The following is a 16360-nucleotide window of genomic DNA, read 5'->3' on the forward strand; positions in this document are numbered from 1 at the left end:
TCAAATAAAGTTAAGTGACTACGTAAACGTGTCACTGTAATCTGTAATCTTTATTAAATTCGCTAATAAGTGATGATTTTTAACACTACATTACGTGTATAATTAAAATACGCAAACAAGTAACTGAACCTCTAATAAGAAACGTCTTCTTTGCATATTATTATCGTAAATATTGAGAAAGTTAATGACTTATCCTAATACAGAAAGTATCCGTAAATCAATAATCAGCCACATGTATCACAAAAGCTTTTTCGCGTCAAAAACTGTTAAAATTATTAATCTTTATTTAAAAGTTGCCGTTTAATCGTAATAGTGAACACATTTGGATTAAAATCATTAATAATACGTATGTGATTACCGTCAATTATCATAAATATGAATAGGATAGTATCGTTATAATGACAACCTTGACAGATAGTTCAATGAGCAAAACTGTCAATGCATCTTTAATTAGGAACGTATTCTTTGCATCTATCATTATTGTTACTATATACTGCTTTACGTTTCCATTCAATCGTAATCGGATTGGTACTTTTTCGACATTTTTAGTTATACATATGTCATTAGTGTCGATAGTAAACTGTCGTTAATGCCAATAAATTTCACAGATGAATATATTGCTTATATGTTGCTTAGAAAGAAAGAAAAATATAGAATTAAATAAGCAAACGTGTCAATGCATCTTTAACTAGGAATGTATTCGTTGCATCTATCATTATTGTCACTTTATACTGCTTTAAGTTTTGTTTAATCGTAATAAGGAACGTATTTCTATCAATTACACAACTATTAATTTCACATATGTCATCACTGTCAATTGTCATAGCTATCAATAGTAAAGTGTCGTTAATGACAAGCTTGACAGATGAAGATCTTGCTTGTGTTACGTAGACAAAAAAATAAGTTAAATAGGAAAACGTGTCAATGCATCTTTAATTAGGAACGTATTCTTTGCATCAATAGTCACAATAATGCAATACTTTGCATTATTGCCACTATAGACAAATTGAAGGGCTCAAATCTAGCACTAAACGTATACGTATGTCAATGCGCAGAATTAGATAACATTTAAACATATCGTTATCTGAAAACGTAAATTTTTTTACGTCAAAACAGTTAGAAATACTAATTCGTAATCTTTATTTGAATCATCAATAAGTAATGGTTTTAAATACTACGTTTCCACTGAATCGTAATAAGAAACGTAGTCTTGTGATAATTGTAACTGTCAAAATACGTTGGTATTTTTGACACACAATAGATAAAGACAGATTGACAGATGAAGTAAAAGAAAAAGAGAGGATTTAATATGTGGGATCGCGGTGAAGCAAACATTTTATTAGATGCCATTTTTTGAGGATAAACAATGGCAGTCCCACTTGTTGAATTTTTATATTTTTCTGATTAAAATCTTTACTAAATACCGGAAATCACGTTCCACAAACAGCATAAATTATATTAAGGGTTTTAAAAAGATATTATTTGCCAGTTAAGTAATTATACTAATTAAGTTAACTAATTTTAAACATTTCGAGTTTAATATTCTGCACTGAGCTCTCTTATTTTCGCTTCCCCTCTTTTTCCTTCCTTTGCAATTATTATTGTGAATTCAATGAGGTTTTAGTTTAGCAATTAACTTAGTTTTAGTATGCAAATATTATGCATTCCATCGACATTTTAAATGCTGTAATAATTTTTATAATTTTGATACTTACCGCATAACCAAGTCTAGCTGCCCGATGCAAATGAGATTCTCCAACCCCTTTGTTCAGTACCCAACTTTTAATTTCCTTCTGTATATCGTCAATCGACTCCGGTGCTTTTGTCGGGGTAATTTTCTTCTTTCTCTCCTTCTTTTCTTCGGGTTCCTCTTTTTTAACCTTCTTCTTCTTTCTAATATAATCGAAGCCCGAACTAAACTTCCTGCGCATCTTGCCGAATTTACTTTTCTTTTTCCCGCTAAGCACTGAATCTTCATCATCGAGAGACATCATGGATAACGTTTCCGAACCAGCGTCCGGGTCCTTTTTCACGATTAATTCGCTAAGTTTTCGGTTTTCTTCCTCATCTTCATCGTCCACTTCTTGCTTGATCTGTATAACAGAGGGAGCAGCTGAGGTGTTTTCTTTTATTGGTTTCTCACTTTTAACCACAGCTACTACACCGCTTTTAATATCTTTCAAGTTTACTTTTTCCTTATTAATTAATATTTCTTCTAGGTTCCTCGAAAACGGACTAACATTTTCTTGCTCTCGCTCAGCCTTATTTTGATCGACACATGTGTCCGGAGGTGCCGAAGCAGGTCGATCCTCCCCAAAAACTTCCTTAATCGTTGCTCTCTGTTTAAGAGCCCTGGTTTCTTTTCTAGTCCGCGAAGATAGAACTATCGTTGTAAATTTGTCATGAACACCTAATATATTATTTCCACTATTAATAAAAGCATCCTTAAAGTTATTAACAGTGTCTTTCCTAAATGGTAAAACTGCCGAGGCAGCACTGATCACAGGCGTAGTAAGTCCTTTTGATTTTTCAGGTGATTGACTGCTCAGAGCCAAGCCGGGGGTTGGAGTAGGAAGAAGAGCCGCAGGATTTTCTGCTTTTGGTATAACTTTAGGGGAGTGATCTTCTTTCCGTTTATATTTTCGCTTTTTCTTTCCACCACACTTCTCTAGCAACTTATCCAGTATCGACATGTTTTCTTTTCGGGTATTCGGCAAACTCTTGATAGAAGCAGACTCTTCTGAATCATAGTTTATTTTTTTGCTAAAAATATTGAAGCTGCTTGTAGTGCTCTCGCTGTCACTGTCGGGGAGTTCCGACTTTAACCTCTTGATGGTCTTTTTATTATCAGAGATGGAGTCTTTTGTATCCGCATCCGTTATAATAGAAGACGCAGGTGATTGTGGACACGGGTCTAGATCAGGCAGCGAAGTTGACAGCCGGTAAGGAGGTTGTGTGAGCTGTATAAGACTAGGAGGCATCCGTAAGGATTTTTTGTATCTATAAAGCCCTTCCTCCCATCCTGGATAAAAATCGGAACCATCTCCAAATGCCGGCTTTTTTGCTGGCCTTACCACTGCCAAGACATCAAGTGGTTTCTCTAGTTTATCTTCTTCCTTTTTGGCTTCCAGTTTTTGGCCCTCCTCTTTTTGTTCTTCAGGTTTTACTGCTAAATTAACTTCTTCTATTTGGTTGGATTTTTCTTCTGAAGGCTCACTCTTTACCTCTACTAGTACACTATCCTCTTTAGATTTATTGTCAGGTTGAGCTTCAAGAGTAGTTGCAATTGGTTCAGTTTTTACAGTAATACTGTCTATACCATTATCACTCTCACTGGATAACACTATCTTCCGTCTAACTGCATCCCTGTTCCTAGCAACTAAAGCTCTGCCTACTTTAATTTCACTATCAGACATCTCACTGTCACTTATTTCCTTTTCACTTTTAGGTGTTTCAGTTATATCCAATACAACCGGTTTTTCATCTACTTTAACATCACAGGCCGCTTCTTCAAATTCGTCATCAATAATTTCGATTTTAATTTTAACATTCTCGGTAGAGTCCGATTTGATATCTGTTGGTTGGGATATGCGCTTTATCCGCTTTGTCGATTTGTTCTTCAATTGCTCCATAAATTTATCACAGATAGACCCGAATAAATCGTCCTCGGGCGTAGGGAGCCTTGGCGGAACGTCAGTACCTTCGGCTTTAATATCTAAATCTAAATTATGCAAGGATGTCGAGGACTGCCTCAGGGAATTTCTTTTATCTTTCCTCATTTCGCCCAAGGACTGTCTTTCTAATACTGGCATTTCATTTTCGTCATCCGAATCATTAAAATCGAATACAGACGTTTCTGAGGAGCTTCTCATATTCGATTTTTCCCTTCCGGGAAGGGATTGCTTACAGTCATCTTCGTTTCGACTAAAAAGCTTTTTTCGTGGTGGAAATACGTTTTGCTTATCTTTAAACATCTTGGGAGGGCTAGCGTGTAGAGTAGTCGATGTACTAAGGCTAGTGACGTTCATATTCTGGATATTTGGCGATTTTATGGTGTCTTCTAAGAAGGCATGAAGTCTGGCATCGCGGTCTGCATTATTATTGACAGCCTGACTATGCACCACTTCTTTGAGCTCTCCTTTTGTTCGTATTCTTGCAGCTAAAAATGCTGCTAGTCCATCATAGTCAGCACCAGGATTATTCATTATAACAGTTCTTTCATCACTTGGTGCCTTGTTTAGAACAGGCAAGGGGTGACTAAGATGTGCATCAATAGAAAATGACATCTTGGGGGGCATTTTGCAAATATTTGGATCAGGTACACTTATTGGTGTAAATGGAGATACATTATTTCGATCAATTCCTGGTTTGGGTTGTAAAGGAGCGGTGACATCAGTACTCGGATGCTGAACGTCAGTTCTTTGAATAGTAGATACTTCGTTAGATTTTAGCAGTTCGATTTTTTTTTGCTCTTTGATTTCGATACTGTTTCTTAATAAGCTTAACACCCTCTTGTCTGCCCCTGTTGCTGAATTAGGCTTGCTTAACTGGGTGTAATGTTTTGAAACGGGATTAATGTACATCTGTTGCTTATTTGGAGAATTCAAGTATCCTGGGTATGCTTGGCTTGCTGCTGAATGCACATAATTTTGATTTGGCTTATGTGGTGCATAAAATTGCTGATTCTGTTGAGGTATGGAGGGAATGCTCGGCTTGTCATAGTGTGAGTAATTACCGTTTATGGTCGTAGGCGAGTTGCTGTATGTAGTGTTTTGCTGTCCAAAAGGTTGCTTTTGCTGCTCTTGCTGCTTGTAGTGAGAGGTGAACTTTTGTTCAATTTGAAGATTGATTGACTCTCGCCAATTGTCCACCCTAGGTATTTTGGAAGGGATCATGGGAGACTCGACTTGAGCTGGTCTTTTTGGAGCATAGTCCCTATTTTGATAAGACAAACTATTACTGCCGCCATTTAAATCAGTTTCTTTCTTGGGTGCTGTAGTTGGGTAGAACTGATAGCCTCCCTGGTATTTTAAGGCGGCATTAGAGGTGGCTTGAACGACGTTTTTTGCAGCTAACGAATTATCGATGCTCTTGGAAACTGGAATCCAACTGGAATGTTTCGAAGCTAGATTAAACTTGGGATGGAATTCGACTTTTGGTGCCGTTGCCGCCGGTAGCTGAGATCGTTGTGTGAAGCTCCGTTGGATAGAATTGATATCAAGCGTGGGATAGCTGTGGTTAGACACCACGCTTGGTGGTTTGTTTGTTGCAAATTTCCTTGATGCTTCTTGATCTGTAGAGTCTGCTGATGTCCTCACGGTCTTAACCGATAAGTCTAAGGGAGTTTCTTTCCTCTGTTTAATTACAGATGTGGCCTGAGGATCGTAAATACTACCACCCTCATAATGCTTTGGATAATTAACGGTTTGATTTGTAGGTTGCGTCTTTTGCAAGTTTTGTACTTCGGCTCTCTGGTAAGGGCGATTTTGATTGGTACCTACGTTACTGTAGTGCGATGTAACAATAACGTTGGTGTAAGTCTGAGTTATCACTGTTGAAACTTCTGGTCTGCTTCTCTGAGGGTTGTTTTGATTTAAAGTATTATTATACATAGTGTAGCTAGGATTAGAGGCGTAAGGATATGCACTGGCGGATGAAGATGATACGGGTACTGACTGCTGTTGAGTACTAGGAAGGTAAGTATTGCTAGGTGCTGATGTTTTCATTCGGGGTATCGTCGCTGCTCTAATATCTTTTGTATTCTTCGAGGGGCGGTAGTTTGACAGGCCAGCGATGGGAGGCAAGTTATGTGTGCGATAGTTTTGCTGATACTGTCCCACATTATTTTGAGTATTTAAGGATGAGTTTTCCGACTGCTGGTAGGTATTACAGTGTGATTGCGAGGTGTAATACGATTGAGACGTAACCGACGTAGTTACAGGCTTGGCCTCAGTAGGCTGACCCTGCGGTGTAGAATAGTAAGCTCTAGTTGGTTGATAGCTGTAAGTATTTTGAACTGGCAGTGAATGACCAGAGGATTGAGGTGACTGATAAGTTTGCCTTGAAGGGGATATTTGTTCCTTAGAAGCAGGCCGAGATAGTTGAGATGAAGGGGATTGATGATATGCTGGCATTTGGTACTGAAGGGTTGTGGGCACGTCTCTAGACTGCGGCCTAGAAAAATGAAAATTAGCTTGAGATGTGTGAGTTGGCATTTGCTGCTCTTGTGGCGGATAAGGGTTTTGATACAGTCGCGATGTATCTTGATATTGGGACGGGTGTGACGGCGGTCTTGAATTTGATGAGTTTCGAGATGCCGATCGTTGAATTGGTGTGTTTTCTCTTGTAGGTGGTCTGAAATGAACGCATTTAATTTGCTTATAATCAAGCTTCTATATAATGACAAAGGTTCCTACCTTGTCTCCGACGGACTCTGTTGTTGGATCCACTGACTGGAATTTCCAGTAGAAACAGGCGCACTCGCAGGAGTATTTCCGTACCGCTCGTGGTTCTGTGGCTGATAATAAGCATGGTGCTGTTGTTGGTTATGTTGTTGTGGTTGTTGATGATGGTTTGCTGGCTGTTCGTGCTGAACATTCTGTTGGTAGTAGGGGCCAGCCGCCGCGCTGGCCGACGGCAGCCCCTGAAAATATTGACGCGCCCCCTCCAATACGTTCGTGAAAGACACATCCATAATCTGCAGGCTTTAACCTGCAATCCGGGGGGGTTATCTGAAATAAAAGAAATATCAAATTTATTATTGAAATGTAACATATTTATTAAACTAAGAACTATTATTTTTTTAAGATTATTATCATACATGAACTATAAATAACTTATCATTGGATATAAAAATAGTAAGTTGACTAAAAAAATGCAGATCATTACCAACGCTTATAGTATAATCCAGTGTGCCCGTTATAAGTGATAACACTGTGGCTATATCGGAAAAGGTAAGAGATATGAAATTGCGTATTTAGTGGTCAATAAAATTATGCGTACAGAGTATCAAAATTTGATTTGTTTGTGACATACAGGAAAACGTGTAATATAGTGCCAAAAACTTGTTTTAATAATAATTGTAACCCTATCAACGATAGCAAAATAGTCTATTCACTTATGTATAATTTTTTTTAATGCAAAATACTTGGTAATTTTAGCAAATTTTTAGTTTTTCTATACCAATTTTAACATTTGGACTAAATACAGGACCTGGTGTATATGAAACAAATGTAACACACTCTCAGATAAAACCGATTTTATCCTCTAATAGTTTCACCATATCAAATATTGCAGAAATCAATATAATAAAGGCTTATCCCAACTAGATTCATTACCTCATTTTTAAAACTATGTATATTCAAGTTTCAGTCGTCTTCTTTTTATCATATATAATAAATATATTTCGACAGGCACATATCATAAACTGCGGAAAATTGCTCAAATCGTTCCAGTACATAAATCTGGTGAACAAAATCAATATTTGTAATTACAGATCAATATCACTGCTAAGTCGCTTTGGTAAATTTTTTATTTTCGAACAACTTTTCTTTGATATTATACTTACAGTTGATCAAAATAATTAACGTGGCTTTTTCACAAGCCGCTAGGTTCTTACCAATATGGTGTCGTATATTCAAAAGATTAACGAGGCTATGAAGGAAGGCTGGAGTTTTGTGCTGGGTTCACTGATTTTTCTAAAGCGTTTGATAAAGTTCATCATAAGACTTTGATAACTAAACTTAATCATTTTGGTGTGCATAGAGCGCTCCTCAGACTATTGAAAAGCTTCAGGAAAGAAATAAAATTCAACGATGCGGATGTTACATTAGCAATACCGCAATAACCAAGCATTAATTTATATTAAAATACGCTATTTGAAAAAACATGTGCACAGAAATAGTTTTTTTACTTAAGAAAAACTCTGACGATAATTTTTTTTGTAGTAAACTTTGGTAAATATCCTTGAATTGTATATAATTTTAAAGGAAATAAACATTACTTGTTATATGTTTTTAATAGTTTATTTACTCTAGAAAGCTGATATTATCATTTAATTAATAACACAATTATCAGAAAATTTTATTATGCGTTGTGATTTAAAAATTAAATTTAATATAATTCTTTTAAATTTTAGTTTTTTATTGTGCGACGTTGCCATTTGAAATAAAATTAAAATTTTTGTAGTTTCAACCACAATTTACTTCTTTTGTATTAAGTGTGTCAATATCTCCGATAAAGCAAATGGGCTCTTTCTGAATACAAAAACCCAATGATAAATACCTTGCTAAAAAAATGGTTTCCAAAAATTGGACGGTTCTAAATTACATTTGAGCACAAAATCGTTTTCTCCATAAAAAGTTGTTTTAAAAAGATATTTTCAAAAACACAGTTTCCTAGAACTTTTCCCATTCAACCGTTTTTCCTTCTCTAACAGTTTCCGAGATCGCAATACGTGCATCCCCCATTTTGGACACACTCTAAAAAAATATTGTTTACAGCGTAATGGTTTGGAAAATATTACTTTAGACAAAAGTGGGTATATCATTTTTATAATTTTTCCTAGGTAAGTAATTTATTTTTCCAAAAAGTCCAAAGGGATTTAAACTAAAAACATTAAATTAAAATAATATTGAAATTTGAGCATTGTATTCCAATTCTCTAAATCCCAATGATAAGGTGTATACAATAGAAATAAATAAATAATTAGAAGAAGGCAAAATGCTTTTTTTTGCAATTACAATATTTAATTAAATAATAATTTTAACAAAAAAAGCTTCTACTAAATTTAAAAATATCTCTTCACATTACAAGTATATTAAATTTTTGTATTATCTTTCAGTTAATTTTTTTTCAGCCTGTTTTATACTTGTTATACCTGTTTTACAACATGGTCAATAGAATTGATTAGACTTTCCAAGAAACATACTGTACATTTCGTCAATTATGCTACTAGTGCATAATTAAATCATATACTATAAACACATTAACCTCACTGAACCTTATGCTATTTTTTATAATTATATACACTTAAAATGAATTACTGCTATTTTCCTTTAAATTTTCTAGTTATGTAAAAAATTAAGTCCCACCATCAGTTGAATGTTATGCCATTACAAATAATGAATATTTATTAATATAATCTATGTATAACTTTATTTGCTTAATGACAAAATTACGGAATTATCAGAAACTTGCCAACAGTTTTTTTTACCTGTGTAAATTGGATTCAGATCCTAGCAGAATTTTTCTTCTATTTAATGTTTTAATTTTAATTAAAAATGATATTGTATACATATTTTATTTATGTTATTAAGGCTACACGAGAATGTTTAAAATTAAAACATTATCAGGACATACCAAACAACGTCATAAACGCTCAAACCTTCAAGGGGCGATTGGTGGAATATCTCAGGAATGTATGTTGCTACGTAAACCACTAAGCATCAAAGCTTTTTATTTACTTATAATAATTTTTCAGATTCTACTTAATCATCTATTAGTCAATAATTAAAAATAATACTGAGGATCTCATCTGATCAACCCTCTTTTTTTAACTGTTTGACATTCAGTGCTAAATAATAGATATTAGAAGTGCTTCTATTATTTTTTTGTCATTTTGTCATGTTATATTTAAGCCTTATGTATATAAATGTTAGGCTCAATAGCATTTCCAATTCAGTACGTTTCTTGACTAGAAGATTATTGGGGATTATCCCAATAGTAACTGGGATCTTGATGATCCCAGTATGTATCCTGATGATCTTGTACCCAAGAATTATTCAATTTTTGAAATGCATCTTGTTAACGGATTATAGAGGAGAATAGATTAATCGGACTTACCCAAAAGCATAACATTAAACTGATTTAAAATACACATAAAAATAGTGGAAGACCAACCTAGAGCAAAAAGAAAAAGAACGCTGAAGATAACATGACATTTTTTTAAATGTTTTGTAAAGAAAAAAGTGGCATTTTGATTTGCGTGTGGAAAGTGCAAGTTTATCCGTGTCAAGCAGATCACTTAATTCAGTTCCTCTTTGGATCAAACCTGAGCTAATAAATCTAACATTGCTTACTGCCAATATCCCTGAAAATTCCTTATTACAACTGACAACAGTGCACGCCGGCTTTGACCGAATCATCATTCCGTACATAATCCGCCCGTATTATACCGAATTTAAGTTGCCATCAACCTTTGTCTTATTAATCTACAAGTGAAATATTACAGCATTTTAAATCTGGGTACGGCATGCATAATTTAATCAGTTTTACACCTAATAACAACTCGATTAGAGAGTGTGAGATTATTCGTCATAATATTGTTTGACCTTCCTCAATAAAATTCACATGCATATACATAGATTCTGATAAAAATTACGAATTGGGTAACGCTGTATTTTTAGGCTCATTTAATAAAAAAAACAAATATAGATGGCAGGCTATAAGGTTCAAGGTTTAGTAGTTTAAGCACTTAGGCCCTGTTTATCAATCGAGGGTTAAATGTTCGGCTTAATACCTCCCGGGCTAATTTTAACCTTGCCTCAAAATTTGGGCAAAACAAGTGCCCGTTTATTTATTATTTTTGTATTGTGGTTAGGAAAATCTGCGATAACTAGAGGTTAAAAGAAGGTTTACAAAAGTGTAAGAGCCAACTCATTAAATTATGTACAATATATATTTTCATAGTATTTATCATTCTTTTTGACTTAACAACTTAATACTGCTAATATTTTTCGGTTCTTGGGAGGAAGTTTATTACCCTTTTCTTTTTCTTAAAACCTGTTTTCGAACCCTTTGCACGTGGTCAAAACTTTATTTACGAGGGTAGTCAGACACCAAAGGATGCCAAATATGTTAAAAGAGTGGAATTAAATGTACCTAAATTAAAATAACCCTTCGTTCACCAGCACAGGAGGATGTGGGGGAACAAAAAAAAAACTCCCTAGCTCTACTGGATTAAACTGGGAGATCGGGACATAAATGGTTGGCATAGCAGTTGTAGTACATTCACAGGTTTTTAGCAGAAGATTGTTAATGTAATTAGATGCATGTATTGCGACAGATTGCTAGAAACAGGCAGATTTTTAGAGACGGTTAAATGGTAAAATTATTTGTAAATAAATGCCGTTTAGTTAACAATTTGGCTTTTGTGTTTTTTTAAGATATTTTAGTATTTTCGGTAACCTTAACAAATAAAAGAAAAATGCTGGTAGGAACTAAATCCAATTTACTCAGGTGAAAAACTGTTGGCAAGTTTCTGATAATTCTGTGATTTTTTTATTAAGCAAATAAAGTTATACATAGATTACATAAATAAATATTCACTATTAGCAATGGCATAACGTTCAGGTGATGGTGGGATTTAATCTTTTATATTACTACAATATAGAAAGAGAAATTGCATCGTTTATAATGAATTTTTTGTAATTATTTATACTAATGATTTGGTTCCAAATAGCTAGGACTAAACCCTCAGTTTCCAGAAAAAGTTCTTTAAGATGCCTCTTTATCTACATGTGGTTGATTGAATTCGTTATAATGTGTTCCATAAGTTGTCTCTGGGACTATTGTTCTTGTTTCTGCGCATCAGAGAGAAATAATAAATTCACGGTATCACTTACCAGGTTCAATGCGAGCAATTTCTATCTGACATTAGGATACCGGGGTGAAATTCCCGGAAAAAATTCTCTCAAAAGACTTTAGTCACCTAGTTTGCATGCAGATTGTAGATATCGATTAATCCGCGTTTACCTTCTCTCCTTGGCAATATTTTTTAAGAGTTGAAGACCTTGGATGATGATTGTTGGACTAGGTAACCCTAGTGTGTGTTCTCCTTTGAGCTCATCTAGTTCTGTGTTGCTCTATTTGAGAATTCTGAAAGAATATCATGTCAGGGAGATCATATGTGTTGATGGCTTTTATAATATTTCCTTGTTTATATTGTTAAGTATTCTTGACTTCGCTTGTTTAGTTCTTCTTGACGGTTTATGGTCGAGAAGTCTAGCCTACTTGAAGTCCATATACTTGTAAGTTTCACCTATATCTAATACTCAAATGGGAAGCTCTGTATTTATTATTCTTATTTATTATTTTTCTTCTTCAGATGTTTACGATTTTACATTTTTCAAGACCAAAGTCCTTATGAATATCGATCAAATAAATGCTGGTGATTATATTAAGGTCGTTAATTTGTTTCTTGCTTCCTGCATATAACTATATCATCCTGCTTATATAATAGATGGAAAATCTTATAACTGATATTTTTATTAGTATTATAATGTTAAATCCATATCCTGTGTGATTTAGCATATTAAAAAAGGGTTTAAATCGAAACAGAACTAAGGCAGGCTGAAGGAGTCTCCTTGAAATATTCCTCGTCGTATAGGAATCTCATCTGTGTTAACGGTTTGGTTTTGAATATTAATATGAAGTGAAGTACATCAATAGTGAGGAATACTATCAAACGCCTTTTTGCAATCTACAAATGCAGTAAATATGATAATAAGTTGTTCTTTACAACCTTGATGATTTCTTTTGCAGCCTTCTTCTTGGCAATAAATTAAGCTATTCATCTCATATAAATAAAAAATTAAGTACTGCCTATTTGCGACTAAAGCAATTATACAAACTTAAGACGAATCTTTCAGAAAAAATGAAATATTACTTATGCAATTCATTAATCTGATCTTTACTTGATTATAGAGATATAATTTATACTGATGTAATCACTTTTCCCATATCCAAATCAATTCAAAAACTCCAAAATACTTGTATGCGTTTTTCATTTAATATTTCTTATAAGAATCATATCATATCACTCCCTTGTTAAATGAATTCTCAATTTTGTCTATAAGAGAAATGTCAAATAAGAGAAGATATAACCTTATTTAAAAAAGCGCTTTAATATTTTTCAACATAATCATAACACCAAGAAATTGTCTTGATTTTAGAACTTCTCAACACAGTACAGCAGTTTTTCAACGTTCGCTTAGCTTTGTTGCTGCACAAATGTGAAATAGTTTGTCAGAATCTGTCAAAAACCATTCGTATTACATTCCTCGTTTTATATATTTTAAAAATATATTAATACAAATTTGTTGCAAGAACAATCTGTTTGATAAATTATTCTTTGTTTGAGGATTGTGATAGTTTGGAACACACCAACTAACTATAAATCTACCATTTAAAAATATATCTTATGTCTGTTAATAACTTATGCACTAAGTTTTAGTCAGTTGGTGCCTGTATTGCCTACTTTTTTATATTTGTATTTTCTTTCAAATAATATTTTTTCCTTTTTTATCTGAATTATTTCATTGCATATATTTCTCAAGTAGTAATTTCAACACGTATCTCCTTGCCAAGGTGTTACTGTGGAACCGTTTTCTTATAATCGAGATGTACTCCTATTCGACACTTTTACTAAATTAAATTATGTCAAACATTGTACTCTGTAACTAGCATGACCACTATAGAATAGGCTGAAAAAAGATTGACTGAAAGAATATACAAAAATTAAATATATTTAAAACGTAAATGGTCATTCTTTTTGTATTTAGAAGGTGGTATACCTGTCGTATCCTTAAGGGAGCCTTATCATTGGGATCTAGGGAACTTAAATAAAATGCAATGTATAATCATGGAAAAGTGATACTTAATTTAAAAAATAATGTATTTTTTTATATTTAACACTACGTTTCATTCTAAGAAAATATAGAGAATTGGGTCTATTTCTAATTAAAATTGTGCGTTATGCGCTTTGGAGATGTCAATAATAAAGGTTGATTTAAGCCACTCTCAATTTAGGACTATCAACTAGTCTAGATTTGTATATGTATACAGGGTGGGCAAATAAGCGAGGTAAGCGGCTGTATCTCAAGACCTGTGCATCTGGCAACAATAGGTTTTTTTTTTAATTATTATAAAAATGGTCATGAGAAAGTTCTGGCAATTCTTTCACCGCTAGATGACGTAACTAAAAATTAAATAAGAAAAATGTCTTATTTCCGAAAACTTATAATTTAAGGCTCATTGGCCTACGAACGATAGTAGGGGGGGTGGGAAGCTATTGAAAGTGTAATCAATAAAATCGATGTATATTCTAAGCCACTTATTCGATTTTAGTAATTTAAAATTTGTTTGCAAGATTAATGCAGCTGTTTTAAATGTCCGACCTCAATATTACTCTATAGTTTCTAAAGAGCTATAGGGCGCAATTTGTAATAATTACAGTTTTTTTTTTAATTTCACTTCAAAAGTTCAAATTGAGCGGGACATCTTTGATATCATATTTTCAAAGTAAATAAAATTTGCAAAAATATTTTGAAAAGCGAAAGATGATATCTTTTCTCGTTTTATAGTTATAACAAATAATTTTTTTTACGCAGGGAGTCAAAACTTATGTATCTAGTGCTCGTTCAATAGCCCCCACGACTACTATCGTTCGTAGGCCAATGAGCCTTAAACCAAAATAATAGAGAATTTTCTAAGCTTTCTAAAAGTATTTTCAAAAAAGGAGATTAATGTATAAGTTTTCGGAAAAAAGGACGTTTTTCTTATTTAATTTTTAGTTACGCCCTCTAGCGTTAAAAAGTTGAAAATAATATCTAATATTTTCTCGTCCTAAATCCTAATCCTGTTGCCAGATGTACTCCTGTTGCCTGAGATACAGCTGATTGTCTCGCTTATTTGCTCACCCTGTACATACATTAAACCTCTTGTAAGTTGACCATACAATAAGACATTTTTTATTCAGGCCTTATTTATTTTACTAGTTCAATATTGGATCATATTTTTTCGATTATTTAAACCATTCTAAAAATAATTAAAGTAATGATGAAGAATTTTAACAGACCATAAGAAGACGGAACCTAAAAGTTAACTCATAAAGCGCCATCATCAGATCCAATTACCTCTTCAGCATTTTCAATTTCAGTACCAATAAGCGGAGAGCAATAATATTTTAAATTGTTTTCAGGCTAAACCAGCTTTCGCTGAGCCAAGGCAAAGTAGCAGTAAAGATCAAGTTCACATCACAAACATACACACACACACACACAACGAGGGAGCCTGGTCTCGCGAAATCTGGGTCAGATTAACTACGAAGCGCTCGCACTGCTCGAAAACTTTTCCCATTCGTTAATCAACGAAGAGTTTTTAATTCGCATTTTGCTTCTGCCGCATATTGGAGCTTTGATTCGCATGGCCTGTTGGAATTTAGTCGACCGATTGATTTGTCAACTTCGACCTGACAAATCGTTTCAGGTTTGTGTAATTTAAAGCAATCTTCGAAAAAATGAATTAATTGGAGCGAGTTATTTACGATTTATGTTGCTAATTAGCAGCTTTATATTTAATCAGTCAACACCACGTTTTTAATGCCATATAATTCTATCTGACGGATCTCGAGGAAGGGTCTGGGAGGTCCGGATCCCTCCCTTTCCGCGAAATATCGGTTTCCCGAATAATTTTTAAACAAGTGTTTTAATTCGAATGAACGAATATAATGTCATTGACAATTTCAAACCAATTTTCAGATTAACTAAAGTTTGAGTCCTAATTTCCAAAAAGAAGACTGTGACATGAGTAAATGCATTGAATATGCGAATGAAGAACATGCGTACCAAACCAGGCGAAGCATTCCGAAAATTTTTCGAATCAGCGACGTAAATTACCGAATTGACTGACTGATACCGTGCTCCTTGAAAAGCAGAATGTTAGGAAAATCGGGACAACTATGCTGGAAATCCTGAAGAGTACTATAGGCGATCGATATATATTCCGTTCTTGGACAAGTACTCTGAAAAGCTAAAATCGAAATACTTAAAGCAACAAGATCAGCTGCTTCCAAAATGCTTATCCCCGCAAAATGTGCAGAAATTGATGCGGTTAAATTGAACACGACCATTTTTGTGTTCAAAGAAATATGGCAAAATGAATTTACTGAAACTTCTGAATAAATAAAATCCGATTTTAAAATCTGGATACGTGTTAAATGAAACTTCCTCCCAGGGACCAACCAAAAACATGTCTCAAAACACTTTATCGGTCTGATGTGGCGTTTTACAAGCACATCTATCAGTCACAGAAGTTTCAAGTGAACGGTCATTTTTAATTACGAAGAGTGAACACGTAGCTGCGTAAAAAGACTGGAATAGAACGATCCAATGAGTTAGCATTACTCAATATTCAGTGTAAAAATCCAGTGACTAGTGAATAAATACTGGATATTCTTGCAAAAAAAAGACAAGAATGCTGAACATTACTTTATAAATGCTGCTCAACTGCTTTTATTAAATATAAATTTTCAGTAATCATTGCTTGACAGGATTATCTAGATGATCATTGAATTCTGTTG

General features: G+C 34.0%; 1 protein-coding gene across 2 annotated transcripts in view; it reads right to left on the bottom strand.

Annotated features, from left to right (window-relative positions):
• The window catches only part of LOC126735909 (uncharacterized), a 123843-nt gene that overhangs the window by 9479 nt on the left and 98004 nt on the right, over window positions 1-16360 (bottom strand). For both annotated transcript variants that reach the window (XM_050440027.1, XM_050440028.1), the window contains exons 3-4: window positions 6417-6731; window positions 1716-6354 (exon numbers count right to left, since the gene is read on the bottom strand). In XM_050440027.1, the coding sequence (XP_050295984.1) occupies window positions 1716-6354; window positions 6417-6694 (4917 nt within the window). In that variant the 5' untranslated portion in view covers window positions 6695-6731. The remainder of the gene's footprint in view (window positions 1-1715; window positions 6355-6416; window positions 6732-16360) is intronic.

Source organism: Anthonomus grandis, chromosome 5 (assembly GCF_022605725.1).
Source record: "Anthonomus grandis grandis chromosome 5, icAntGran1.3, whole genome shotgun sequence".
Lineage (NCBI taxonomy): Eukaryota > Metazoa > Arthropoda > Insecta > Coleoptera > Curculionidae > Anthonomus > Anthonomus grandis.